Source organism: Papio anubis, chromosome 6 (genome assembly GCF_008728515.1).
Source record: "Papio anubis isolate 15944 chromosome 6, Panubis1.0, whole genome shotgun sequence".
NCBI classification, from domain to species: Eukaryota; Metazoa; Chordata; class Mammalia; order Primates; family Cercopithecidae; genus Papio; species Papio anubis.
This window is the reverse complement of record NC_044981.1, coordinates 105,195,329-105,222,263: the sequence shown is the minus strand read 5'-3', so window position 1 is coordinate 105,222,263 and position 26,935 is coordinate 105,195,329. Positions and strand designations below refer to the sequence as shown.

The 26,935-nt window shown below is 41.5% G+C and overlaps 1 protein-coding gene across 7 annotated transcripts in view; it reads left to right on the top strand.

The window, feature by feature from the left end:
* Positions 1 to 26,935, top strand: part of ARID1B (AT-rich interaction domain 1B) — a 442,915-nt gene that overhangs the window by 301,135 nt on the left and 114,845 nt on the right. For all 7 annotated transcript variants that reach the window (XM_031667341.1, XM_031667340.1, XM_031667337.1 and 4 more), the window contains one exon: positions 11,908 to 12,151. In XM_031667341.1, the coding sequence (XP_031523201.1) occupies positions 11,908 to 12,151 (244 nt within the window). The remainder of the gene's footprint in view (positions 1 to 11,907; positions 12,152 to 26,935) is intronic.

Genomic DNA, 26,935 nt, shown 5'->3' with positions numbered 1-26,935 from the left:
CCTCCCAAAGTGCTGGGATTACAGGCTTGAGCCACCGCACCCAGCCCAAACTCAAAATGTATTTTACCTTATAAGCAGTGTTTAAAAACAGTCTGTGTCTGAATTGTGTTTATATGTGGATGTATGCATTTATACATAGCCACTGTTTGTTGAGCACTTATTGTATGCTTCATGTTTCAGATTCACAATTGCATTTAATTCTCACTGTGGCATAAATGGTATTTTCCCTATTTTGGGCATGGTGAAATTAAGTATTCTCAGTGAATTTAGGGGGCGTGCTTAAGGTTAGGTGAAGAAATATTGCACCAGGACCTGATTTTACACCGCTCTTACCCCACAATTCCTGCTGGAGGAGTTAGCTGCCATGTTATTATTCTAACACCTTTATCACAGTGAATATTTAATGAGCACAGATCTTGGTGTCAGACAGATCATGCTTAGTGCTGCTTTATCTGCAGCAACTCAGTTAACTCTCCCAACACTGTGAGTAAATTATTTATTATCCACGTGCTACACATAGAAGTGGCGTGGAGGCCAGTAGGGTTTGACTGTGTCTCAGGCCTTTGCCCAAGTCCTCCGAGTGAGTGAAACTGACCAGCAGCTGTCTGGTTCCAGAGCCTGAATTCTATTGTAATCATCCCCATCCCCCAAAACAAAAAGAACACTGTTATGATCCCATACAAATATCAAAAAGAAAACTTGAACATTGATTGCATGCCTTTGAGAAGCAGGTTTCATTAGAGGAGCAGAATAAGATGTAGCAAGAAGGCTTCACCGCACCTTCCAGAGATTTGCAGATTGTTTTTTGTTTGTTTGTTTGTTTGTTTGTTCGTTTGAGACAGAGTCTCACTCTGTCACCCAGGCTGGAACTAAGTGGTGCGTGCTCTCAGCTCACTGCAACCTAATTCTCGTGCCTTAGCCTCCTGAGTAGCTGTGATTACAGTTGTGCCTCGCCACACCGGGCTAATTTTTGTATTTTTGGTAGAGATGGGGTTTCCCCACGTTGGCCAGGCTGGTCTCGATCTCCCGAGCTCAGATGATTCGCTCACTTCTGCCTCCCAAAGTGCTAGGATTACAGGCATGAGCCACCACGCCCGGCCAATTTACAGATTATTGATCAGAGTTTAAGTCCAGTTTTACTTGTCCGGATATAGAATTTACCTGGATAAAGATAAATTAGGCAATATGATGGGCTAGTGAGTCAAGTTCTTTAGGTCTGTCCCTTGTTCAAAGGTATTACAATGCAAAGGAAATGTGAATTTTACTCTTGTGCCTTTAGGAGTCCCATGTCTTATTTTATGCTGTCTCTGAGACCCTTTTTAGTGGAGTAAAGTGATTGTCAGAGGAAACTTTTTATCCTACTCTAGAGCCTGGGAACGTGCTCCAGGGAACAGAGTAGTTATTTATACAGGTGAGGTATAGTAACATCATGGCGTGGTGTATGAATGGCTCTTATGGAGAGGTAGGATGGTTGAGTGTGAAACACACTGGGTGTCCAGTGCTCGTTCCATTCCTTATTGATATTATTATTATTTTCTTTATCATCATGGTTATTATTATTGGAAATGGAAGTTTCTTTCTGAGACCCTGAATAGGTTTATGACCACCTCCTTTTGAAGTTTTTGAAGTAACAAGTTATAAAGTGGTTATATGCTCTTGGAAAAAATTATTATGTAAAATTGCACTTGAGTGCTAGCACTTGAGGTATTAAGTGACCAGCTGCCCCTGTACAAAAATGAAAAACAACTCATTTTGGAAACCTCTTATCTAAGTGAGTCTATGAATCATAACAGAAAATAAGAAAAATGCATGGTTTTAAGTTTGACTTTTGCGGGAGTACTGCATTTATTGAATTTGATTTTAAAATATAAAAATAGTCTTCATAAAACATTTCCATGTGTAATCTAGTTAATCTAATTATGGAAAACGTTTCTGAATTCTCTACTTTTCTAAAGCATTCAGAAGTCTTAAAAATGATTTTAATGAAAATATACAAATTTTCTACTAGGATACTTGCATAATTTCATATATATCACCCAAAATGTTTATTCTTGTCTGGTTTTTACATACATCCACAAAATTTTCGATTTTCTTTCACTAGGAGGTGGAGCTTAATTCTCCTCCCGTGAGTGTGGGCTGGACTTAGTGACTCCCTTCATGAGTAGAGTATGGACAGGGAAAAATAGTAACTTAAAAATTACTCTGTAACTTAACAGTGGAGGAACCTGGTAGACACCACCTTAAACCAAGTGACCAAGGCTAACATCACCAGTGGTGAGTCATGTTGACATCATCGTGTTGACATCATCATGCTGACCTCCCCACTATGGTACGATATGAAGGACACTTCACTTCAGTGGTATTTTTCCCCAAAATCTGTAAGCCCAGTCTCATCATGAGAAAACACCAAGATGTGCAAATGAAGGACATTTTGCAAAATACCTGACATGTATTCTTCAAACACGTCAAGGAAAGACTGGGAAACCGTCACAGAATGGAGGAGGCTAAGGAGACACAGCAAGTCATTGTAACGTGGATGGTGGGTTGGGTCCTGGAATAGAAAAAGGACAGAAGTGGCAAAGCTGGAAAAATATGAATGAAGTCTCCTAGTTAAGTGTTGTACTAGTGTTAATTTTGCACTTTCGATAAATGTGCCATGTTTTGTGAAATGTTGCTGTTAGGGAAACTGGATGAAGGATATAAAGGAACTCTTAGAAATGTCTTTGCCGTTTTTGTGTAAGTCTGAAGTCATTTCAAAATTGAAAGTTAAAAAGTTCAGTGAAGGATGAAGAACAAATACATTTTTTTCTTTTTTTTTTTTGAGACGGAGTCTCGCTCTGTCACCCAAGCTGGAGTGCAGTGGCCGGATTTCAGCTCACTGCAAGCTCTGCCGCCCAAGTTTATGCCATTCTCCTGCCTCAGCCTCCCGAGTAGCTGGGACTACAGGCGCCTGCCACCTCGCCCGGCTAGTTTTTTGTATTTTTTAGTAGAGACGGGGTTTCACCGTGTTAGCCAGGATAGTCTTGATCTCTTGACCTTGTGATCCGCCCGTCTCGGCCTCCCAAAGTACTGGGATTAGAGGCTTGAGCCACCGCGCCCGGCCACAAATACATTTTTTTCTTATGGTTCATGTGAATGGGTGGAATATCAAAATAACCAAGTTTAGTAACGTTCTACAAGTAAAACTTCTCTTTTTTTCATTGCAGACTCCATACAGTTTGTAAGTTGTGTGTGTAAGTTGTGTGTTTTTCTGTTAGGTTGTGTTTTTTTTCCCCCAAGAGGTGAGATCTCACTGTTGCCCAGGCTGGAATGCAGAGGCTATTCACAGGTACCATAGTGTCCTACAGCCTTGAACTCCTGGGCTCAAGCAATACTCCTGCCTAATTTTTTTAAAGTTGCTAATTTATTTACAGTTCCTATAAGTCTTCATGTTCATAAGCATTTTATTGCTATACTACTGAAGAAATAAATGTCTCCAGAAGGCTCATGCCTTTTTGTTGTTTTATTTTTAGAGATTCTGTGTGCTAAGCATTGTACTTCTAAGATAAACAGTAAAGTTGTTGTGGGGTTTTTTTACCATGAGAGATGGAAGTGGTGGTGTTGATGGCTTTTCTGTCCTGAAGATTTATTGTAAACTTTCAGTTATAAAAACAGGAATCTGTAGGCAAAGTCTAAATCTTACATATTTACAGGTCTTGTTAGTTTGTCAATTTACTTTCAAAGCACATGGATCATTAATATTTATAGGTTCATACCTGGCTATGATGTTTGTGAAGCACCAACCCATAAACCCATCTCCCTCTTCCTCAGTGTTATTAGGTGATTTTTTTTTATATAACTAAATACCTTGAGAGTCATCACCAGCAGTTTTGGAGTAGAATATAGAATTAAGAGACTATAATCTTTAGAACTGTATGTTAGTCATAGTTTTTAGATACCGTTAGGCTGTTTTAAGGTGAAGGCATGTATCTTCCAACTCATGTTTCCCACTGATTGTTACATGGACCTGAAATGAGTCAGATGACGATGTGGATCCTTAAAACTATTGCAATCTAGAAAACATGTTGCTATTTACCCATGACTCAGTTACTCAGACAATTTTGTTGTCATTGTGTTGTTTATTTGTTTAATTCTATATAATGCTAAAAATATACGGATTTTTTAAGAAGCACTTTACAGATTTATTCTTAAATAGTACCTGCAATTTGACCTGGCACGGTGGCTCACGCCTGTAATCCCAACACTTTGGGAGGCCGAAGAGGGCGGATCATGAGGTCAGGAGATTGGACCATCCTGGCTAACACGGTGAAACCCCGTCTCTACTAAAAATACAGAAAATTAGCAGGGCGAGGTGGCAGGCACCTGCAGTCCCAGCTACTCGGAGGCTGAGGCAGGAGAATGGCGTGAACCCGGGAGGTAGAGCTTGCAGTGAGCTGAGATCGCGCTGCTGCACTCCGGTCTGGGCAACAGAGCGAGACTCCCATCTCCAAACAAAAAAGAAAGAAAAGAAAAAATAGTACCTGCAATTTTAATTGTGTTTAAAGTATTCTTAGTCTCTTCATTGGCACCCTATTGCACAGTTTTCCTCTGTAATAATATTAAGACTCACTCTCTGGACCTCTGTGACTCCCTGGTTCCTAAAAATGTAGGCCCCTGTTCCTTGGCATAGGCACATGAGGCCATGCCCAGCCTGCCTCTCTCCTGAGCATCCCAAGTGCCTCCTGTCCCGAAATGAGCATGCACTCCCCTCGCTCTTCCTGCCCTTTGTGCCTTCGTGGATTGTCCCGTCTGCTTCCTGTCTCTCTCCCTGCCACGTGCCCCTTCCCACCACCTGTCCTGGAATGCCCTTTACTTCTGGTCTGGATGCCAGTCCCTGGACATTTACCCGTCAGTCTGTCCTCTTAGCGCTTATTAATTCACCCTCCATCATAGAATTTTCTGCACTTTATTGTCGTTTGTGTGGTTTGTCTCTCTTCATTGAGACTCAATGATAGAAGGACATTCAAGTGTACAAGTCCACATATGAATATAAAAGGTCATCCACACATAACACTGCCTTCTCCCTTTTTCTCCACCTCCTGTCACCCATCCCACAGGACTGACTACAAAACTTAGATAGGGCTTGCTTAAGGGTGACTCTAGTACAACAATACCTTTCCCCACATTATTCAGTATCTCACTTTGTTATAAAGCTTTAATTTCATCTGTACACTATAATTTGTATTCAAAACATCATTGTTCCTGGAATAGTAAAGGGCCAGCAGTTATGCACACGAGTCTTTTTAGTGTTTTAGCACTGATATGGGGCTTGACTTGTGGGCAGGAAGGGTCTTAAGCATGTTAGACTTAAGTATGATAAAATCAGATAAAAAGCATTTTAACTGGTAGGAACAACGAAATGCCGCTAACAAGACACTGTTACTTTCTCACGTAAGAAAATATGCATAATATCTGGGGCACTTTGAAGGCCCTTGATCAGTGGTGGTTTTAGTTGTTGCTAAAATCAACATTCTCAGGGCCATAATCATGAGCGTTTCTGAGGCTGGTCCTGGGAGTCTAACCAAGAAAGGAAATGTTACTTCCAGATAAAGGTAGATCCCAGATTCTATATACCCAAAACAAATTTAGACATACATTTTCGTACCAAATTGTTTTTGAGTTCAAGACTGCCCATACTGTGTTGAGAGGTCTATTTGTTGTTCTTTCGAGTCGACATAACTCCTGAGACTGTTAATAGTGGAAGAGTGGAGACTCTGTTCAAAAAAGTTTGAAAACTGAGACTATTTTAGGAACTCCTTGAGGCTTGTGCAGTGGGGAAGAAGGTCCCTTTTATGATGCATATTTCATACTCTCATTGTTTACCACTTCTAAGTTTAGAATGGCAACACGTTTCATATCAGGAGTTTTAACCCAAGGACCTTTGAGAATAGCTTTTATGTTAGATGCTCATTTTTAAATACCAAAGAAAAGGTAACCATTACAATGGTATTTATCTAAAATGGTATGTCTAACTCTGAATTTTGCTTTTGTAAAGTGTCACTTTAGCTGACTATCCTACAAATGTCCCCTTAAAATGAGAGTTATCCATAATGGAATCTTTGCCTGAGAAATAGCACAAACTTATCAGGTGGAAGTCATTTCACCCAAAGGTAGTTCTTGGCCACCTCTCTTAAAGTGAATTTTGGCCCATTAGTTTTTCTTGTGTTATCTCTGACTTTTGATAGGGTTTTTTTGGAGCTTAGAACTATTTTTAAATTAACGTCGACCTTTTTTTTCCAGCTGACTTTATACATCTAAAGGGTGTGTACTGTATATACTGTCACATAATGAGGAAATAAATACGTATTTGGACTTGTTTGAATAAAAAGTGACATATGTTTAACTTGGAAAGAGGATACTCTTAAGGCCTAACAATTAGTGCTTGGAAGGATTTTTTTCCAGGGATTCTATTTTTCTGGTGCCTTTGCTTTGTTTTTTAATGTGCTCTAAGATAGGAAGTGTGAGCTTTTAACTCATTTGCTGTCCAGACAAATGAAAGCAGCAGGGACTTTTGTAGGTATCTGGACATACACTATTACAATACAGGTTAATGCAAGAAAAAGCCTTTAAACATCATGGAAATTAAACAGTCACTGTGAGAATTTTCCTTTTGTGTGTATGTGTCTCTCAATTCTCGTATCAATTTCAAGGTGTATTCATAGCACATGACCAAAAATGATAGTTCCAAAATAAGGGCGGAAGGTGTGAAGTAATTTTACACTGTGTTTCTAAAGAACCAAGAGTCTAATGACACTGGATACTTGATATCCAGGATGTTAATTAGAAACAGAGGGCTGATAATTCATTGCTAAGTTTTAATAGCTAAGTCAGTAGTTTTCAGTAGAGCATGTTTGGTAAATATTTAGAAATATTTGCATGGGCTGGATTACTTTCTATAGTGTTTGCAGCTGTATTTTTCTGTAGAGCTTATAAATTTAGTGATATTTACCAATGAACAGTCATATCCATTCTGTCTTTAGCACCGCACTTGGCACAAGAAGTCACGACCCTTAGGAAGGTGAGGATGTACTTGAAGAGAGAAAAAGAAAAAGTACACGGCTTTATTTCATTTTAATGTTCTAAAAAGGAGAAGAGACACTATTTCTGCTTTTTAAGATAATTAAGAGACTTTTTTTTGAAGACCACTGAACTGGCGTTTTAACCTGTGCTTTAAACCCATGGGAAGTCACAGTGAGAAATCATTAACTGTATCCTATTAAAATCCTTAAACAAGAGACCTGAACTGGTCTCATTGATTGAAATATCTTCTCTATTTCTGATTCAGTGTTTGTCCTCATGCTCTCCTGGGGCACTTCTGAGCAAGAGATGCCCAAATGTGTGCAGTGCTTGGCAGCTTTCTATGAGCAGCTGATCTAATACCATCAGCTAATTGTATTGAGAACCATAGCTTAGAGTATTTTCATTTGCTTTTTAAAAAACCCACTTATTTAATTAAGCAAGGGAGTAAAATTTTCTGACTTATTCCCAGTTCTCTGAGAAAGTAAAGCCACCAGTATTGACTGAATTTATCCTTTGGTGAGCTAACTTATGCTAAATTGAATACCATCAAAACCAAATATGTCTTTTGATGTGTAGCAAGTCATAATGTAGCAATGTAAAATATTTTTAGGGAGGATCATGTACAATCTGTAGGCATGAGAGGGTCTTTATACTTAATGTCTGTTTCAATTATCTACAGCTTTTTAAAAATCCTTCCCATGCATCTTCTTTGTGGGACGTCCCGTCTTTATTCCTTCTAATGCTGCCTTCCCCGAGCCTGCCCCAGTATAGAGAATCTGAACATATTTGTGCTGTGTGTTAATCTGTGAATGTTTCTCTTGTCAAAGTCTGGTAAGATTGTTACTGCTTTGGTGGCATTTCATTCTAAGCAGAGTGAAATCTCTTGTACGTGTCACTAGGGTCAGAATGAAAATTTTACATGGGCAGAGAGACCGTGGAAGGATGGTGGTTACAGAGGGAGAGTCATTGCAGGGAACTGTCATTTAAATTAAGTTTTAAAGTTAAAACAGCTTCATGGTTTTGGTTTTTGAAGGCAGGGATTTTAAAAAATTCATCATTGATAGTAGGAGTTAAGTTATTTTTGGTGTGCCAGAAAACAATCAGTATTCTGAGTGAGGTCAGATACTGAAAACCCAACTTAATAGCAAGATTTCACCAGATCACATGATGATAGCAAAATGGTGATTTTACTATGTGTGAGAGTCCATGAAGTCATTGCCTTGCCAATCACCCCATCTCAAAAAGAGGACTGATTTAAGGAATGCCGTGGGGCAGGGGGACTCTCCTCGTCCCTTAAAAGAGACTGCCTGCAATTACCTCACCTGCCAGCTTTCCAGCAAGATAAATGGAAGCACTGTAGCTTGAAGGTGCCTTGGTTAGAATGAGATGCAGTAAGGTCTCTCTGTTCTTTACAGGCATCATAGATCTGATAGTACTTATAAAAGAAGAATAGAGTTGGTGCCCTGCTGACTAAATTGTCCTCTAGAGGAGTATTAGTTACAGAGCTTCTTTGTTAACTAGGCTGAATACTTAAACCACTGTTGAACTTCTTTTATTAGCATGTTTTAAGATAGCTCTACATACAGATACCCTAACTATCTGCAGGGCGGGAATATTTCTGTATAATTTACATATAAAAGTTGCGTTGAGTGTGTAACAGTGATATAATAATTATATCTTTTTATTACTCTTCTGTTACACTGAGGTCTAGTGAGCACTGAAATTCTGATGACACGTGAACACAAAGAAAGCCACCGTTTTTATATTTTTCTCTTGATACTTCCTTGATCAGCTTGTTGAATAACAGAAATGTTTTTGATGCCTTTGCAGCCTGAGTCAAGCTCTCTTAATACCCATCTGAGTCACTTTTTCAACCATAATATGGAATTTTAAGGGAGAATGGGGACGAAACTTGTAGGTTGTGCAGAGAATTACAAGAACTTCAAAGTAAAATTTCAGATTTTATGATGAGAGATTTGCATAAAATTATTTAACTACAATAGATGATTTTTCAAAAATTAAATCTTATTTGTCCTTTCCATGTTTAACTTCATACATAGTATGGGATTTTATATCTAGTTATCTACTAGATTTTTTCTGTGGAGAAACATGAAAAGCATATTTCCTGCCCAATGGCTGTTTGACTACCCCTTGATTATTAGGCATCGCGTGTGATGGGCACTGTCAGGGCCTGGACATGGACACCATCGCCCATCCTGGGTTTTCATGATCCCTTCAAAAACAGTAAGAGCATATGGAGTTGTCACTCAGTATTTTTCTGAGGGATTTAGTAATGGGGTAAGTTCCTGTTCCTGTTAAAGCTTGTACCAGTCATGATGTATGGTAAAGTTACTGTGCGGTTCAGCTGAGGCCTGTTCTAATTCCTGTTTTTTCCCCAAGGAATAGGCAAAGGCAAAAGAGACGGTGTGAGTACACGTGGTTCTTTAAATCAGGGGTCAGCAAGCTTTTTCCATTAAGGGCCAGAGAGTCAATATTTTCAACTTTGCAGCCCCCATGGTCTCTGTCAAGACTTCTGTTGTTGAGCTCAGTAATCAAGTTAAATATAAAGTTTCACCGGCTGAATATGTACAGAACCGTGCATCTCACGTGCCCTGACATTTCTGCTAATCGTAAGGATTAGCATAAATGTTTATATACCTTTGAATTCTAACAATCAGATGGAATTTACTTAATTTTATTTTGGATTTTTTCTGAGACTGGGTCTCACTGTGTCACCTAGGCTGGAGTGCAGTGGCTCCTCACAGGTACCCTTGTGGCTCACTGTAGCCTTGAACTCCTGGGCTTAAGCACTCCTCCTGCCTCAGCCTCCCGAGTAGCTGGGACCACAGGCTGCTCCACCACACCAGGCTTCCGTTTTGGAGATTTGATGAACTTTTTCTAGGAGTGCTATTTTCAGTCTGCTCTGTCCCTGTTCTGTTGTTCCCCATAAGCACAGTCATTGGACATTGAAGATTTTGTGGAATGAAGACGTTTTCTGTTTTACTTAGAAAGATGTTTTTCTTCTTAGCAGAAGACATTTTGTTTTTCTGTAGCATTTCTCTTTTTGATTAGGTTCTGTCAGCTATACTTTAGAATATGGTTTTTAAAGAGAAGTTAATTATATGCTATAACAGATGATCAACAGATAAACTAAACTGTCCAGGGTACTAGGATCCTCATCCTGAGTTTGCTTTGTGACGTTTCAGGGTGCCCTGAAGAGCTATAACCAGCTCTGCTTTCCCTTGCTTTTTTTCTGACTTGCTGGTCTAGGTTTACTCTTAGAATCTTAGCATCTTCTTCTACCAGATTCTAAAGCCCTATTCTCAGAAGTCCCAGTTGTAAGCAGTGAGGTAAAATTTAACATTGATAAAATTTAGAGGGTGGAGATCTATTAGGATTGAATATGCCTTGGAAACAGTAGCATAACCAGATATTTCTGATTCCATTCTATAGTACGTAGTCTTCAATTATCAGGACAAGTATCTTTTATGCTGTAACTCAGCCCTGAGAACTCACTGGCAGCTCGCTCGGTCGGTGATCTGGGAGTCCAGTCATTGCAGTGGGGATGCACTGAGCACCTGCTGATGGGACCTCCATGGGAGCCGGGGAGCGGGGGCACACCAGTGATGCAGGCTGAAGTAAAGGCTTTGTCTGTGTCCCCTTCTGCTGACAGAGCTGAAGACAGTTTCTTCTTCCTCCTCTCTCATCTTCCTCTTTTCATCTTTAGCACCTGCAGATCGTCCTCAGTAATGTAACCTTCAACAGTAATTTGGACACTCTGAGCTTCCATTTTTTTTGTATCTGTATCAATGGAGATTTTAATCACTGCCTCAGAGAGTACGGCGATAAAATATAGATGGCAATGACAGTGTAAAATTGGTATTAAAAAGTAAGGTATAACATTAGGACCCATTTCTGCCAACAAAACTTCTAAGAGATTTATTTTCACAATACCGTATATAAATACACACATTATTATCTTCTTTTAATGCCACTTTATTGTAAGAATTTCTCAGCCAGGCACAGTGGCTCATGCCAGTAATCCCAGCACTTTGGAAGGCCGCGGCAGGCAGATTGCCTGAGGTCAGGAGTTCGAGACCAGCCTGGCCAACATGATGAAACCCTGTCTCTACTAAAAATACAAAAATTAGCCGGGCGTGCTGGCAGGCGCCTGTAATCCCAGCTACTCGGGAGGCTGAGGCAGGAGAATTGCTTGAACCCAGGAGGCGGAGGTTGCAGTGAGCCAAGATCATACCACTGCACTCCAGCCTGGGCAACAAGAGTGAGACTTCATCACTATATATATATATGTGTGTGTGTGTGTGTGTGTGTGTGTGTGTGTATTTCTCATCAAAAAGTTTGGTTAAAATTGTGACTGCTATTACATTAGCATATCCTAGTTTGAAATTCACATAGTCCGCCAATGTGAAATTCTGAAAAAAAGGACTCAAAGCCTATAGTTTTTTACTTTATGATGTAATCATTTAAGAACCAGGCATTCCTTTCCTATGGTAAGTCACCAGGCAGAGTGCCGTGTGTCTTGTGTGGCACTTTGAACAGGTCTAATGGACTCAGTGCTGACAGCTGAAGGGCAAACTGTATGAGGATGGTTTTATCAAAGAGAAGTACAACTGTACTCATTTTTTAGGAGAGAGGCAAGATCTTATTGGTTCAACTTACAAACGACCTCATTAAAATCTAATAAAAAGTGGCCATGCTTTGAATTTTGGGTTGTTACCCAGAAAACTTTCATCTCTGAAGCGGACATCGTTATGATTATCAAGTCGTCTTTTGATGAGATATTCATCCAAACATGTCACTCTATAAATACATCTTTTCCTTTCTTAGGATCTGTCTGGCTCCATTGATGACCTCCCCACGGGAACGGAAGCAACTTTGAGCTCAGCAGTCAGTGCATCCGGGTCCACGAGCAGCCAAGGGGATCAGAGCAACCCCGCGCAGTCGCCTTTCTCCCCACATGCGTCGCCTCATCTCTCCAGCATCCCGGGGGGCCCATCTCCCTCTCCTGTTGGCTCTCCTGTAGGAAGCAACCAGTCTCGATCTGGCCCAATCTCTCCTGCAAGTATCCCAGGTATTTACCTTCCTAATAATTATTGTTTTACTTTGTGATAAAGAGAGATCTCATGTTCATCAACAGCAACTCACAATTCATTACTTTACTATTTAAAAACCTAGTGGCTACGTATTAAGAGTATAACTGAATTCTCACCAAGGCATACGAGAGTCCCAGTTCCTGAAGATATTCAACAGGTGATTATAACTACCCCTTTAATAAAATGACCAATTACATTGTTATTTTCAGTTTGCATATTTACCTTAACTTATGCCAGAAACAGGGTATTATTTATCCTCTTAGCATATGTTTTGTAATGATTCTGTTACATCAGATCTTCTGTTGATGAGTACCACTAAAGTGAGATTGTTGGTGAGGATCGGCCTTATATTTTCGTGGTTCTGTTTAATACTTGCCACAGCATTTACTTTCTAAAACATTTCCACGGTCTATACTTACCAGTGTCTGATCACATCCAGGCAATGGTTGTTTCTGGAGCATGGTCGAGGCGTTCTTACTGATACAAACGCGTGCCTTCTCTTTCACACAAGGAGCCCGTGTTCTGGTTAACTCCATGTTCAGTGATTTCACTTGTCTGGCATCACCTCTCTCTTCTGCTCCCTTTATTATGTTCTCAAGGCTATTTATTTATTTGGTTATTTATTTGTCAGTTACTTCATCCTCATCCAGCTTTCTTACATCAAACTTCATCCATTCAAATCTATCACGCAACTAGCTTTCCTTTGTCACCAAACCAGATAATTTATTCTGTCCTTCCAAAATCGTGGGCATTAGTCTGTGCTTTTTAACATTTCACCTCTTTTATATTAAAAAAAAAAGTATATTGTGGAATGTTTAGAATATTACACATATATATCTCTAAATAAAATAACATATATAGCACGCCAATTTGAAACATTAACTATCAAATAAACATTCATGAATTCACCATCTGGTTTAAGAATTAGAGTATCATAATGCCATTGTATCTACCTGTCTATTTCTTCCTTATCTCAAGCTCTATACCTCTCCCTCACTTCAAATATCCTTTGAATCTTTTTTAAAATATTGTTCTTTTGGTTTTTTGGTTTTTGGGTTTTTTTCCTAAGAATTTTATTACAAACATTCATAGATACATATATTGTTTTATTAAGTTTTTAGCTTTACAGAAATATATTATATTTGGAATGACTATAATTTATCATCCAAGTTGAAACACTTTTGTGCATGCAAAGGGCTACTATTAACAATTGCAGTAGGACAGTGGCATAAACCAGAAGGTCTTGGGCAAATCAGATAATATGGTCACCCCACTCATAGTGTATGCTAAAATTTGCTTTTTTTAACTAAACATTGTGTTTCTAAGATTCATCTGTAATTTGATATAGGTATACACTCAGTGCATTTTGATTAAAGCATTTCGATGTTATCTTTCTTTCAAAAATGTTTGTTTGTCCTCACAGTGTTTGTAATAACCTGGACTTATCTGCTGCTTTTCACTTTTTAATGCTATGAATACACTATAGTCTAGAATTTTTAACACAGTTTTTGGTGTTGACATGGTTTGTGAGATGTCACCTACCTAAATGTTGGAAAGTTATATGTAAAATATTGCATTATTCAAAGAGCTCACTCTGTCATTCTCAACTGAGTCAAAAGGACTTTTTCTGAAAACCTAAATGAAAACTTTCTTGAGGTATAAAGATATAATGGTTTTAAATTTTAAATTCCTGACATGAGTAGTTAGCCATCTAAAGATTTTCCACGTCTCTCATTTCAAATGGGGATTTCTAAACTTGTACTTTCATTGTTGGATTTTGATGCAATACAGAACATAAAACCCAACAGAAAACCTCGCTTTGGGCACATGATCCTGGGTATCAGGTGTTACATTATATAGTATTTTACAGAGGAGGTAGCTCAGCAAATTCAACTGGCATCAGAGTCTGTGGTTTAGTTGGTTTGCACAGAGTAAAAGCTGGTGAGTGGGTTATACACCATCACAAAGGATGCCCATTCTTCACAGTGACTGCAGATGTGTGCGGGCAGAGAGCACAAGGACCTCACTACCATTTCTCCCTAACTCCTAGAAAGCTTTCCACTTTCTTGGATATGTCATTTAAAGTATATAGTTTGTTTTTTAAACCTGTGTCAGAAACCCTAACCACCATATTGCTTCACTGTACTATTACAAGTCAGCTCCTCTGTAGCCAACATCTATATGGTGCTTGGTAAATCTATTCATTGACATTTAGTACCGGGAAGAAATTAGGCAGCAAAAGCTCCACCTTTTTTTTGGTGGGATATTCTTCAAGTAAATTCTTAACTGTCTGCTAAATGTGAAGCTACATGGGATCAGATTATATAAATATGACAAAGAGAACATTTCTTAGTGTATTCTCCATGGAGTAACCTCTTCGAAAATCTGATAAGCGGTTTTGGCATTTGTTCACCTTTCTTCCAAGTGGAAGTACGAACATTTGTACTGGATGGACTTTCATAATGATCTGATACTAGCCACACAACTTGAAGAAGCTTCTAAGCCTTTCTGTGCCTCAGCTTCTGCATCTCTAAAGAGGATGACCCCACCTCACAGGGGAAATGCAAAGATTAAATGTGTCACTGCACATGAGACAGGTACAGGCTGAGCACTCGGTGCTTGTTGATTCTTGCGATGTTATGTTCACCATTATGGATATTACTCAAACTGAGACTGTCTGTGACAGTTACTGTCCAGAGTTGTATGGTTGATTTAGGCAGCAGGTCTTCTGGTTCTTAATCCAGTGTTGTTTTTGTGGAATTCAGAAGACATGTATGTTGTTCCCAGTGATGACTTGGTGTGTTTGCTGAGGTAGTGCAGTAGGACTGCTAGAGCTAGCCATGAAAGCAAAATATATTTTCACAAAGTTGAACTCAGTTTTCTTCTAGGAGAAAAAAAGAAAGGTCCACGTTCCTCTTCTTGGAGGTTGAGCCTGAAAAGGTTAAGAGGAAGACCAGAAAACAAAAGATAGAAGTAACTGTACCCCAGAGATTAACAGAATTTCTACTGTTGTCTCTACACATGAAAATTTTAGCTGGACACTTAGCCCCTGCTTCAGTCAGATCATAGGCAAACTGATTTATGCTAGACTGCCTGCCTGCCACACAGAAAAGTTAACATGAGATGCAGTATAAAATCCTGGATTATTTTCCCTCTTTCTGCCTGTGCGGAGGCCACATCAGCTACCTGAGAGTACTTCCCGCCCAGTGGTCCCTGCCAGGGCTGCTGTACACACTTCAACAGGTAGCTCATTGCACAGGGTCTGAGTGGTGAATGGGAGTTGACATCTACCTGCCCTCTTGTGGGAAGGGGCACCATTTTCTCATTCATACAGAGGAGCCAGGTTACCCTTAGTAACCTTGTCCTAGACCTTGGGGGAGTAGTCCATGGCTTCAGTCCAGGTAATACCCATTTCTCTTCTCTCTGTTCCCACAGCTAAGCCTAGGGGCACTGAAATGTCAGTTTTTGATAACTGTTCATCAAACATTTTATATGCAGCTATTTTAATGGAATTTACACAAAGCTCATGACAGGTTTTTGTTGGGGGGAAAAATGATTGTCTTCTATTTCCATTTCCCTCCACCTAGGCACTCTGTCCTTTTTAATTTTTTAAATAATTTCCCTAAGATTCATATCCTTATTCTCTGAGAAGTATTAAATATATCGAGTTATCCAACTTGCTTTATGTTATATATTTGTGTGAACTTGGTCATAGGTAGTAAAACCACATTTTGGAGATGATCATAAAGTTTGTCTTTGCTTTTTGTTTTATATTTACTTTTACCTAAATGCAAATACACCTTCCTTTAGAGAATAATGAGGCCCATCTCCCTCCTCCTTTTTCCATCTCTACTCCTTATATTTAAATGGTGTGGATCTGTACATCAGATCCCAAGCTCATATGCAGTCCACCTTCTTTTGGTTCTGAGTCTGCCAGTGAAGCATGCATGCCATGTAGAGATGACATGCTTTCCCAGGCATGATGCTCAAGCTGTCAAGCTATCTGTTAGGAATTTCCCTTTTTTTTTCTATATGTAGTCTTTGGTTTTCTTCCTGTCCCCTTCCTTCCTCTTATTCCCAGCACCCTCTTATGTTTGGCCTCTCTTCTCTGCTGTTGCCTCCTGCTATATCTCACCACCTCCTCTCCATGTCTCACAGACTGGCTCTTTCAATCATTGTCTCTCCAACAAGTCATTGTAAAATGTGCAGCTGTTATGTAGCTGATAGCTGGGATGAAGTAAAGCCAAATGTTGCAGGGAATTCTTCCTGATGTTGCTTTCCTAGGATTTGTTGAAATAGAACAATCATTTTTCTCCATCTCTACCCTGGTAGATGTAATTGACAGCTAATGAGAAGTATCACAGAGGTAGATAAACGAAGCCCAGTAAAGCATCCCAAGTGGCTGATTCTGTTTCTTGCCTGTTAAACTCTTCCTCCACTCACTGCAGATTTGCCCTCCTGTCTTGCTGCCTCACAAACATTGTGAGTGTCGTGGGAAACACTACTATGATACACTGGTACAACACTGCCCCACCACATCCCTAACTCAGCGGGGCTTTTCCTCCTGCATTCTTTGGAGAAGGAGGATGGAGATTTTTTATGTTAAGTAGCCACATGGATTCTCTCCCTTTGTTTGCACGTTCCTGGGCTCCAGCAGTGCAGCTCTCTATAGTTAGAAGGTAAGAATTCAGGCCTGCTTGTTGACTCTAAACAAGCGTTTGAAAACAGAAACACAAACACTATACTCTCCCTCCAGTGCCATTACAAATTTTCTTGTTTTTTACATTCTCTCTCCTCTTCTTACTGATGTATTTATATTTAGAGACAGAAATGAAATAGCTCCATCTTTGTAATTGGCAGTGTGTATTCATATACTCTACATTTAAATTAAGCAGATGTAATGTCAGGTACAGTTAATTCTGAAATGTATGATATTAGACATAATGCTGATGTTCTAGTAAATGATCCCATCACGTTGCACTTACGCTGCTTCTTGGGTTACATCCTAGCGTTTTTCACTTTGGCGTTAAGGAGGGCTGCCAGGTTTTGGATGTGTATTGAACAGGTCATGGGTCTTAGGCTGGGCCTGATTGCCCCTAATGCATGGTGGAAGCTGACTCAGCACAGCCTCTGAATGCACCGCTGTTGCCAGAAGATTCTGCAGATGTTAATTTCACTTGTCCTGCCTCCAGAGCCAGCCATTCCAGTTTACTAACAAAGCAAAAATGTAAATAAGCCAAACTTTACAATTTTTTATTTTATTGGCCAGAGGCTTTTGTCAGCTTTTCCTCCGTGTGCTGTGAGCAGCGGCAGCGTTTAAATATTGAGAAGAGGGAGCACACCATGGGGTGAGGAATGGACAGGCAGGTGTTAACTGTTCTTAGCCTGGCTGGCACTTCTGTTTATACAACTAAGCTCATCTGTTTTTTCTTTTTTTTTTTTTTTTAGACGGAGTCTTGCTCTGTTGCCCAGGCTGGAGTGCAGTGGTGCAATCTCGGCTCACTGCAAGCTCCGCCTCCCGGGTTCACGCCATTCTCCTGCCTCAGCCTCCCGAGTAGCTGGGACTACAGGCGCCCGCCGCTGCGCCCAGCTAATTTTTTCTATTTTTAGTAGAGACGGGGTTTCACCATGGTCTCGATCTCCTGACCTTGTGATCCACCCGCCTCGGCCTCCCAAAGTGCTGGGATTACAGGCGTGAGCCACCGCGCCCGGCCCATCTGTTTTTTCAATGAAGATCTAAGGATAGTAACTGAAAATTCCTGAATAGACTTTTCCCCATTCTTTTTTTGGCATTAGGCATTTGGTATTTGTACCAAGTCCAGTGTAAGTAGAGTTAACTCACTTTGATCTGGCAGCAGAAGGCCACTGATCATAATAGATTAGGGTCAAAAACACAGAGTTAGGTCTTCACGCTAGCAGATAATAAGGAGCTATTTGTTTTCATGACTGTTGTTCTTCTTGCCCCGTACTAGGTAAGACTAATCAAAGGCAACATCATCCTAGCTATCACAGACAGAAGCAAAATAGAGTTGCGTCAGATATGAAAGTGGAACCCCTTGTCTTTTTACATTCCGTGCTTCATTTGGAGCCAGCCGCTCACCTGCTGCCTGGCCTCTCGACAGACTACCCGCTGTCTGGCTGGGTGTGAGGGATGGGTCAGGGCGGCTTCAGAGCTGAGACTGTGAAGCCAGGAGGCCCAGGTCGGGAGGAATCTCACTCACCTTCCAGAAGCTGCCTTCACTGCTCCCATCTTTTTCTACTGATACCTCCCCTCCCCTTCTCCCTCTCCAGCCAGCTGCGCTTCACCCCACTCCAGTGATCACCTCTGCACGTGTGCCTCCCACCTAGGGTAGCCACCTCCAGGAGCCCCTCCATAGTGCACAGCATGTGGTGCCCCGCACCCTTCTGCTAATGTGAACTCATACCCAGCGAAGAACTTCAGTCTCTGTCCTTTGAAAAGGATCACAGATGTGACGAGCCTGAAGAAATCACTTGGTCAGAGCTCGTCCTCCTACACCACAAAGCACCAGTTCCTTTTTAGTGGAGCCTGATTCTCTGCAGCTTTCTCGTGGCCATTCCTAGAGGGCGAGGGATGCATCCAGCATACCAACCAGCCATGATGAATCTGTGCCCCTCAGGAAAATCTCAGACACAAAAAGCATGAGTTCTAGAAAGGGTGGCACGTATTGGATTAAATATGGAAAAGAACTGTTTGGCAGCACTGGGGTATATTTAGAGCTCTTCTGCGTGAGTGCTCACCCAGTCCTACCCTTCAGCAAGCGAGAGCTAAGTAGATTTCTCTACCAGCCGATATAGCTGCAGATCCAAACAAGAAGATATTCTGGTCAAAAAACTAATTTTCTTGCTTAATTTGACATTCAAACAAGCAGAATCTGGAAGGATGCTATAATGGGAAAGAGAAAAATGAATCTCAGTTAGGAGTTAGTCATAGGCCAGAGTGAACAGGAAGGATTCCAGTGAGAGGAAATGATGGCTCCTGGTCTAATTTGTCAAGATTAATACCTATCAGATGAACAATGGAGGATGCAAACCAGTGTCTCTCTTTCATTTAACCCCTTTCTCCTGGAGTTCTAGATCTCTTAGGCCTCTAGCCTATCCTAAGTAAATAAACTTTCTACTTTTTAATTTGGCCTTAATGTAACTCAGGGTAAAAAGCATGAGTTTATTTCTATATGTAAATAGTTCTTAGCCAGTGTCCTTTCGTGATAACATTAGCAGTAGACCCTCTAAAATGGCATTTCGTGTACTGACAGAAATTTTTTATCTGAAAGTCTGCATAATCACCTTACCTAATAATCTTATTTTTAAATATCTATCGAATGTTCCTTTTTGGCTTCACTGGAGGTGGAAATCCTGCAACAGCTTGTTGCAAGGAAGGTGCATGCTGCTTATTGGCAGGCCGAGGAGAAAAAAAAAAAATTAACACAAAATGCCATTGATATATCCATGTTTTTAATCTGTGGCAGCACAGAAAACCAATTCAGCGGTTCTGCAAACCAAAGAGAACTTAAGCCAGTATTTTTTTTCCCTGACAAAGTAAAATATTTGGGTGTTACACAAAACTATTTCCATTCCTTCCAAATGCTGCTTCGCAATAGTTAAGAAAGCAAATTGTATATTTTGTCTCTTTGAGAGATGGGGTTGCATCGCTGTATGGCTTAGTTATTGGTAGTGTGATACTGAACCTCCCACTTTAAGATAACAGCTTTAAAATTCAGGCCAAGATCCTGGTTATGGAAACTCAGCAAGTCCATGGGTCATGAGTATTCTCAGCGCTGTTTCTAGAGGGCATGCTCCATTGCTGTCTGGCGGCCAAGGCCTTGCGTTTGAAGAACTGCCCCAGCGTTCTGAGCTACTCTTCTCCTTCAGAGGTCACTCCAGACCCCAAGTTAGGTATTCTGATAGATGGGGAATGCGTATTGTTTTCTTCAAAAGCACAAATCTTCTCAATCTTTCATTCCAACAGACCTCAAATGAAGCCTTTTCCCCCTCTTCTTTCTCCCATGTTCAGAAATAAGAAAACATTAGACATTTATCAAAATACAAATTCCCACTTAGTTTTGCTCCCTCTCTTAATTAAAAAGAAAAGTTGGATAACTCAGTTTAAATTATCCTGTCAATTTCCATTCCCTGTCTCTATTCTTCTGTGTATGAAAATACAAGAAAGCCTGTGTCACCAAGGCAGTGTTATGTGCCTTTTTCTAGCTCTGCAATCTCCGCAGTGACTCATGTGTTTTCATGTGTTCCCACTCCCACTTCGCCATTACTTTTTTGCATTGTTCGCTGGAGAAGCACTTCGGACACCTCGTTCTCTGTTTGTTTGCACTCTTGAGCTGAGTAGGCTGTCCCTGCTCCGAACCTGTGCTCAGCTGCGTGTCACTGCGTCTGGACTCCGTGTGTGCTGCCTCTGTGGAAATGCTGTTGGCATTGACCTGCTGCCTTCTCCCTTCACTGAGAATGAAGATTCAGAATGGAGGGGTACAGAAGCTTTTATGAACTAATTTTAGCCTAGAAGTAAAACATTTCAGAAATCACTTGAGTACATTTTGGAAAAGGGTGGTAAAATGAATAGTACTTAGAGTCAAGATGCTCCTAAAGTTGATTTCAAAAACTTCTGGTATATCACCATGTTTCCTAAAAGAGAATAAGTAACAATTGTGTAAGGAACAAAACCATTTTATAGAGAGTGTTAGGTTTATTTCCCAATCTTCTGATAACCCTGAGGCCAGGATTATTATGATGTGTTGATTGATTATAGCCGTTAAGACTCTTACTAATCAGTTTCATCCCTTATTCTCAATTCACACACTTGCACCTTTGATTTCTCTTCCATAACAGGGTGATATGGGTTGTCGTTGACTAATGAAGAGCAGAATTGGTTTCGGCATGAGACAAACGGAATGCCTTCACCAATCCTAGAATGCATTAATCTTTCATAATCCACATCTGCATGTTTATAAATGATATAACCAGGAATTGTTAATGTTGATATTCTCCCTTCCAAACAGAAAGTGACATAGGAGTTTGTACTTGCAAACTGCATTAAATGCATAAAGCTGAATGCCAAGAGTGTGGCCTTGCTGAGGATGCCAAATATATTACTTCATTTGTTGGTTTTAGAAAAGTAGCATGTTGCACTTTGGGTGTTGGATACACCAGGTGATACCCTGTAGAAAGCCAACTAGCCTAATTGTTCCTTTTCCTTCCTTATTTTATCATTCTATTCTGTCATTAATTTAGCAAAGCACTGAGTGTATATTATGCTGCAGGCGTAGTAACTGGGGTAAAGGCACTGAACATAAACTGCAAAGGGTCCTGTCCTGGTGAAACTTAAAGTCTTGGCCGGGTGTGGTGGCTTATGCCTGTAATCCCAGCACTTTGGGAGGCAGAGGCGGGCGGATCATGAGGTCAGGACCATCCTGGCTAACACAGTGAAACCCTGACTCTACTAAAAATACAAAAAAAAAAAAAAAAAGAAAAGCAGCCGGGTGTGGTTGCGTGCGCCTGCAGTCCCAGCTACTGGGGCGGCTGAGGCAGGAGAATGGCGTGAACCCAGGAGGCGGAGCTTGCAGTGAGCCAACATCGCGCCACTGCACTCCAGCCTGGGCGACAGACAGAGCGAGACTCCGTCTTAAAAAAAAAAAAAAAAGAAAGAAAGAAAGAAAAAATCTAGTGGGAAAGATAGGAGATACATAAATAACTACATACTTTATTGTCAGGTAGTCGGGGAAGAAAATCAGGTTACTTCTTTAGATAGCAGTGGCTAATTAGAGAAGGTGTCTCTCTTAGAAGTTGATACTTGAACAAGAGAAGTGAAGGAAGGGCAGGGGCAAGCCATGTGAGCGTCTAGGAAAGAATATCCAGGCAGAGAAAGCAGCAAACTCAAAGGCCCTGAGTTAGTATTGTGCTTAGTGTGCTGGGCGGCGAACACCAAGAAGTCAGTGCAGCCAGAGCATAGTGGTCACGGGCAATGGAGCATAATGCGTGGGCAGTTAGATGAGAGAGGAGCTAACGACTTTGTAGGTTATGATGATGATGATTTAGGAGGTTTTTTTATTATTTCTTTCTGCGAAGGAGTCTCGCTCTGTCTTCCAGGCTGGAGTGCAGTGGCACAATCTCCACTCACTGCAACCTCTGCCTCCCAGGTTCAAGCAATTCTCCTACCTCAGCTTCCCAAGTAGCTGGGACTATAGGCACGTGCCACCACGCTCAGCTAATTTTTATAGTTTTAGTAGAGACGGGGTTTCGCCATGTTGGCCAGGCTGGTCTTGAACTCCTGACCTCAGGTGATCTGCCCACTTTGGCCTCCTAAAGTGCTGGGATTACAGGCATGAGCCACCGCGCCTGGCTGATTTAGGAGTTTGAGTGTGATGTGAACCCTCTGGAAGGTTGGGAAGGCAGGGAATAGCATAATCCTGTTTAGGTTCTAGGAGGCTCACTGTGGCTGCTAAGTGGACAGTATACTGTAGGGGAAGGTGGGAGCAGAGACACCAGAGGCTCCTGCAGTAGGCACGCGGAGGGTTGATCGCTGCTTGGATGTACACATAGCGGGAGTAGCGGCAGAAGGAGTTTGGCCAAAGGAATGGGTACATGATGGTTCTGTACAGAAGATAGAGGTACAGGTGTTTGAAGAGGAACCAAGAGTTTGGTTTTAAACATTAGGAGTTTGAGATTCCCACTGGGTATCCTAAGGGAGGTTTTGAATAGGCGATTGGATAAGATCTGGACTCAGGCAGTATTTTGGTGGGAAAATGAGTGTGTGAGGCATTAGGGTTCAGGATGAGGTCCCCTGGGCACCCAGCCTGCCTCAGCATCACTTGAAGGGCTTGTGATTCAGTAGTTGTGGGGTGGAGCCTGACAGTTTGCATTTCCAATAATTTCTAGTTCTACGGAAGCTGCTGGTCTGGGAAGTACTGGCCTAGGGAGTGAGTGAAGGTCAGCGGTCCACAGCACTCGCCACACAGCATGCCTGGGAAAGGACCGATGCTGGCCCAGCCCCGGAGATGCTTACCTAATCGGTCTGACGCAGGGTATTCCATCAGTACTTTCTTAAAGCTCTCTGGGTGGTTATTATGCGCAGCCAAGGCTGAGAATCACTGAAAGAAGAATTCTGAGGAAACCCTGGGGTACCCAAAAACATAGAGACTGTGAAAAAGAAATGGAAGAGAAATGTTTCTAGAATATGGAAGAGAGCACCTGTGTCTAAGACAGCTTAGCACTTCCCCAGTGCTCCATGGGCATGGCTGAGAAGGAGGCCTGTATTCCCGGTTAGGAGCACATACATTTCTCACAGGAAAGTTGAGGGATGAATAGTTCATGTTTTAAGGGGTGGCATAGTGCTGAGTTTTTTTTTCCTGACCTTTCTAGAACTAGATTTGGCTCAGTTGAAAGTTATGTCACAGAAAAAATTCTTATGCAAAAATACTGTTGTATTCTGAAGTCCAATTCAGTTAGCAGTAGCCTCCTTTATTTCCATGATTGTTACATTAAGTTCATTTCACATGAAATCCAAGAATCATGTTATTTTAATTCTACTTGAAAAAAGGCAAAAAAGGTATCATGTTTTAAGAGACTGAACCTCAGTGGATAAATATTTTTGCTGCTTATTTGTTTTTCAAGTGACCTCATTGCCTTTTCTTAGAAGCAGGTGGAGGAACTAGTTCAGAATTCCCTGTTTCTATACCACTGATCGTGACTTTGTGTCAGATCTTTGCTCCTAGAGCTGCATTAAAGAATGATGTTATTTATCCTTTCTGCCTGGAACATTCATCCCACTTTTTATGCAGCCCAGCAAACTCCTACTTATCCTTCAAGACCCCATTAAAGGATCTTTCCCTTCACAAAGTCCTTGCTGGCCCCTGCAGCCCCGAGTTCAGCTTCTCCCTCAGGGCTGCCCCAGCTGCCTGAGCCCCTGGCGGGCTGAGAGCCTCTTTCTTCTTTTTGTCCCCAGTGCCAAGAACAGTGCCTGGCAAGTAGCGCCGTTCAGTAAACGTGGGCCAACTTAAAGAACTCGCAGTTCTCTTAGAAAAATGGGAATTCAAGAGAAGAGAGTTCTGAAATTGGTGACTTACATAACCTTTCCCCTGTGGGCCTGGAGCCGTCTCTCTGCCTTTGCATTTCACCCTCCACGGGATCATTCTTTTCCCCTCCCTCCTGAAAGCGACTCCGCTGTGACAGATACCTTTCACAAGTGTGCTTGCTGAATATTTAGTCCAATCTGAAAGAAGTAATGAAGAATACTTGAGGTCGTGCTCGAGAACCTTCCTCTCCACATTGCCACAGTCAGAGGCTCTGTGGCCTGCACAGCCCTCCTTGTCCTCTGGCACTCAGCATGGAGAGCTTAGCCGTGCCCAGGCTGGCACTGCCTCTGGCAGAGTTTACTCCTGAGTTGCGGGTCCCTGAGGGTGCCCACTGCCACCCGCCTGGGCCCCCCCAGTTCTAGCCTCGTGCTGGAGAGGTCTGCTCTCCCCGCAGCAACCTCACAAGCCCAGCACTGTTAAAAAGGAGTCTGGTTATTGATTAATCCAGGTTTCATTGTGCAACTCTTTCTCTCTTGAAAAAGCACTTAAATACCCAAATGTATTAATATGTCATGCTGTGAACTGTGATGTCTAAGCAAGGTAAGCGGGTGCTGGTTTCCTTTAAATATACATTGTGAAGTGTTGATTTATCCCCCTTAGATCCTGGAGATTTCACTCAGGAGCCTTGGGTTTTCTGTTTGTTTTTTAAGTTTTTCAGAACAGTAAGTGCTTTTAGCTGTCTTGTTCCTTACTTTTAAAAGTATGAGTTTTATGCCAAGGGTTTAAAAATCTTAAGTTTTATCATGAAAACAAGCTGTCATTACTTAGTGTAATCACAAATGCAATGAAATTTTAAACTCTGTAAGAAAAAGCATATTATTTTAGTACATAAATCGACACTTAATTCTATATCTAAATGGAGAATTTCTAGAAACCATGCCACCTATAGTACCAGTATAGTACCATCTGTTGGTCTCAACTTTATACAGTCTGTGTTATTTCCCTCAAATTCCAGTATTTAACTCCCAAACCCTGTATTTTTCCCTCCCTCTTCTCACATCCAGAAGCAGCATAAAGATGCCCATTGATTGACCACGTGTGCCACCTTTTGGTCTGGAAAACACGGTCCCTGGTACCTGCAGGGCACAGCAGGCGCTCACATGCTATATTCTCTTTTAGGTGCAAAATGACTCCAAGGGAGTGAGCATCCGCGTGTGGCACTTTTCATAGCCAGCCACCCGTGTTTACAGGCAGAATTGTCACGAAGCACTGGAACCCGGAATGAGAAATTTGTGACAAGAGAGGGTGGAGGCGAGTGAAACTTTGATTAAAGGAAAGTGCCTTGGCTTTCAAAAGGCCTGTGTCTATCCGGCAGCATAGAGCAGCGATCAAGTGGAAGAAAGGGAGCGGGCAGGCGCCTCAGCTAATCTTCCTCCTGGGGGCCCAGGTGGACAAATTGGCAACCCTGTTCACGGCTTTTTTCCCTTCTCCCCTTTGTGTCATAAGAACTGCTAATCGGATCCATGCTGCTGCAACTGTGGTTAGTTATTAGCAGAATAAAAGCAGATTTCTTCAAAAGAACGGGTGGGGGAAACGACTATACAAAATTGCAAGGTTGTTAGAATCTTAAATGCACAGCAGTCGATTTTTCCCCTTACTCTGAATTAGACGATGAATACAAGTCTTTCATCTGTCACGATACCCATTTCTTCAGAAGGCAGCCAAATATTAAGCTTCTCAAACAAAAAAGGAATCTTAGAAAGAGGAAAAATATTGAGGAGGAATAAAAATGGGTGAGAGAAGGGAAAATTAGGTTTTGTTTTTATTAATTTGCCCTGGTGAGAGAAATATAAACCGCCCGCTCTATGTGTCGCACCCCCCCCCCCCCCCCCCCCCCCCCTCTTACCTTACATCAAAGCGAGGATTCGAGAGAATGGAGCTGGTGGCTGTTCAGCATTTTATGTCTGGTGTTCTGCCTGAGGAAAGTTCAGAACCTACCTCTTTCCTTACAGATAGCAGAGTGTTATGAATCCGGACTCCTGGGGAAGGCCGGGCTAGCGATGCCATACCCAAATGTGCAGAATAGACCTTTCCCTCACAAGTGGGTTTTCACATGGCCCGGTAGAGCTGGGAATTGTATGCCTGAGCTTTAAAGCTGTTACAAAGGGTGTGTTTTGATGAGAATGCCAGCCTTTCAACGTGGTAACTGATGTACTTCAGGGCATCATGGACTTTCACAGGGGGTGCCTCCCGGATCCTCAAGATTCCCAAATTTAGACGTGGTTCCTGCTTTCATCCAAATCACGTTTTTGGTCATATTTCCTATTTACTATTCATGTCTTCACACCTGAAGTTAACTAAAGTGGAGAAGCTTTCCTTAAAGTTCCATCTTTTATTTAATGGCTGTTTTATCCACAAAGACAGTTTTCATTCACCTCCCCAGAGTCGGTCCTGAGTGGAGCGGCAAGCACAGTGGAACCCAGGCTGAGCTGCGCCAGCCGCCGCCCTGAGAGTCACGCCTCCGTCAAACCCAAAGCACACGATATTCCCACACCTTTCAGGTCACTTAGCAGTCATCCAGACTAAAAATGTCTCATTTTAATGCGGAGAATCCCTTATATGTAAATGTTTTATGATTCCAGTTTATTTATTTATTTATTTATTTATTTTTATTTATTTTTTTTGAGACGAAGTCTCGCTCTGTCACCCAGGCTGGGGTGC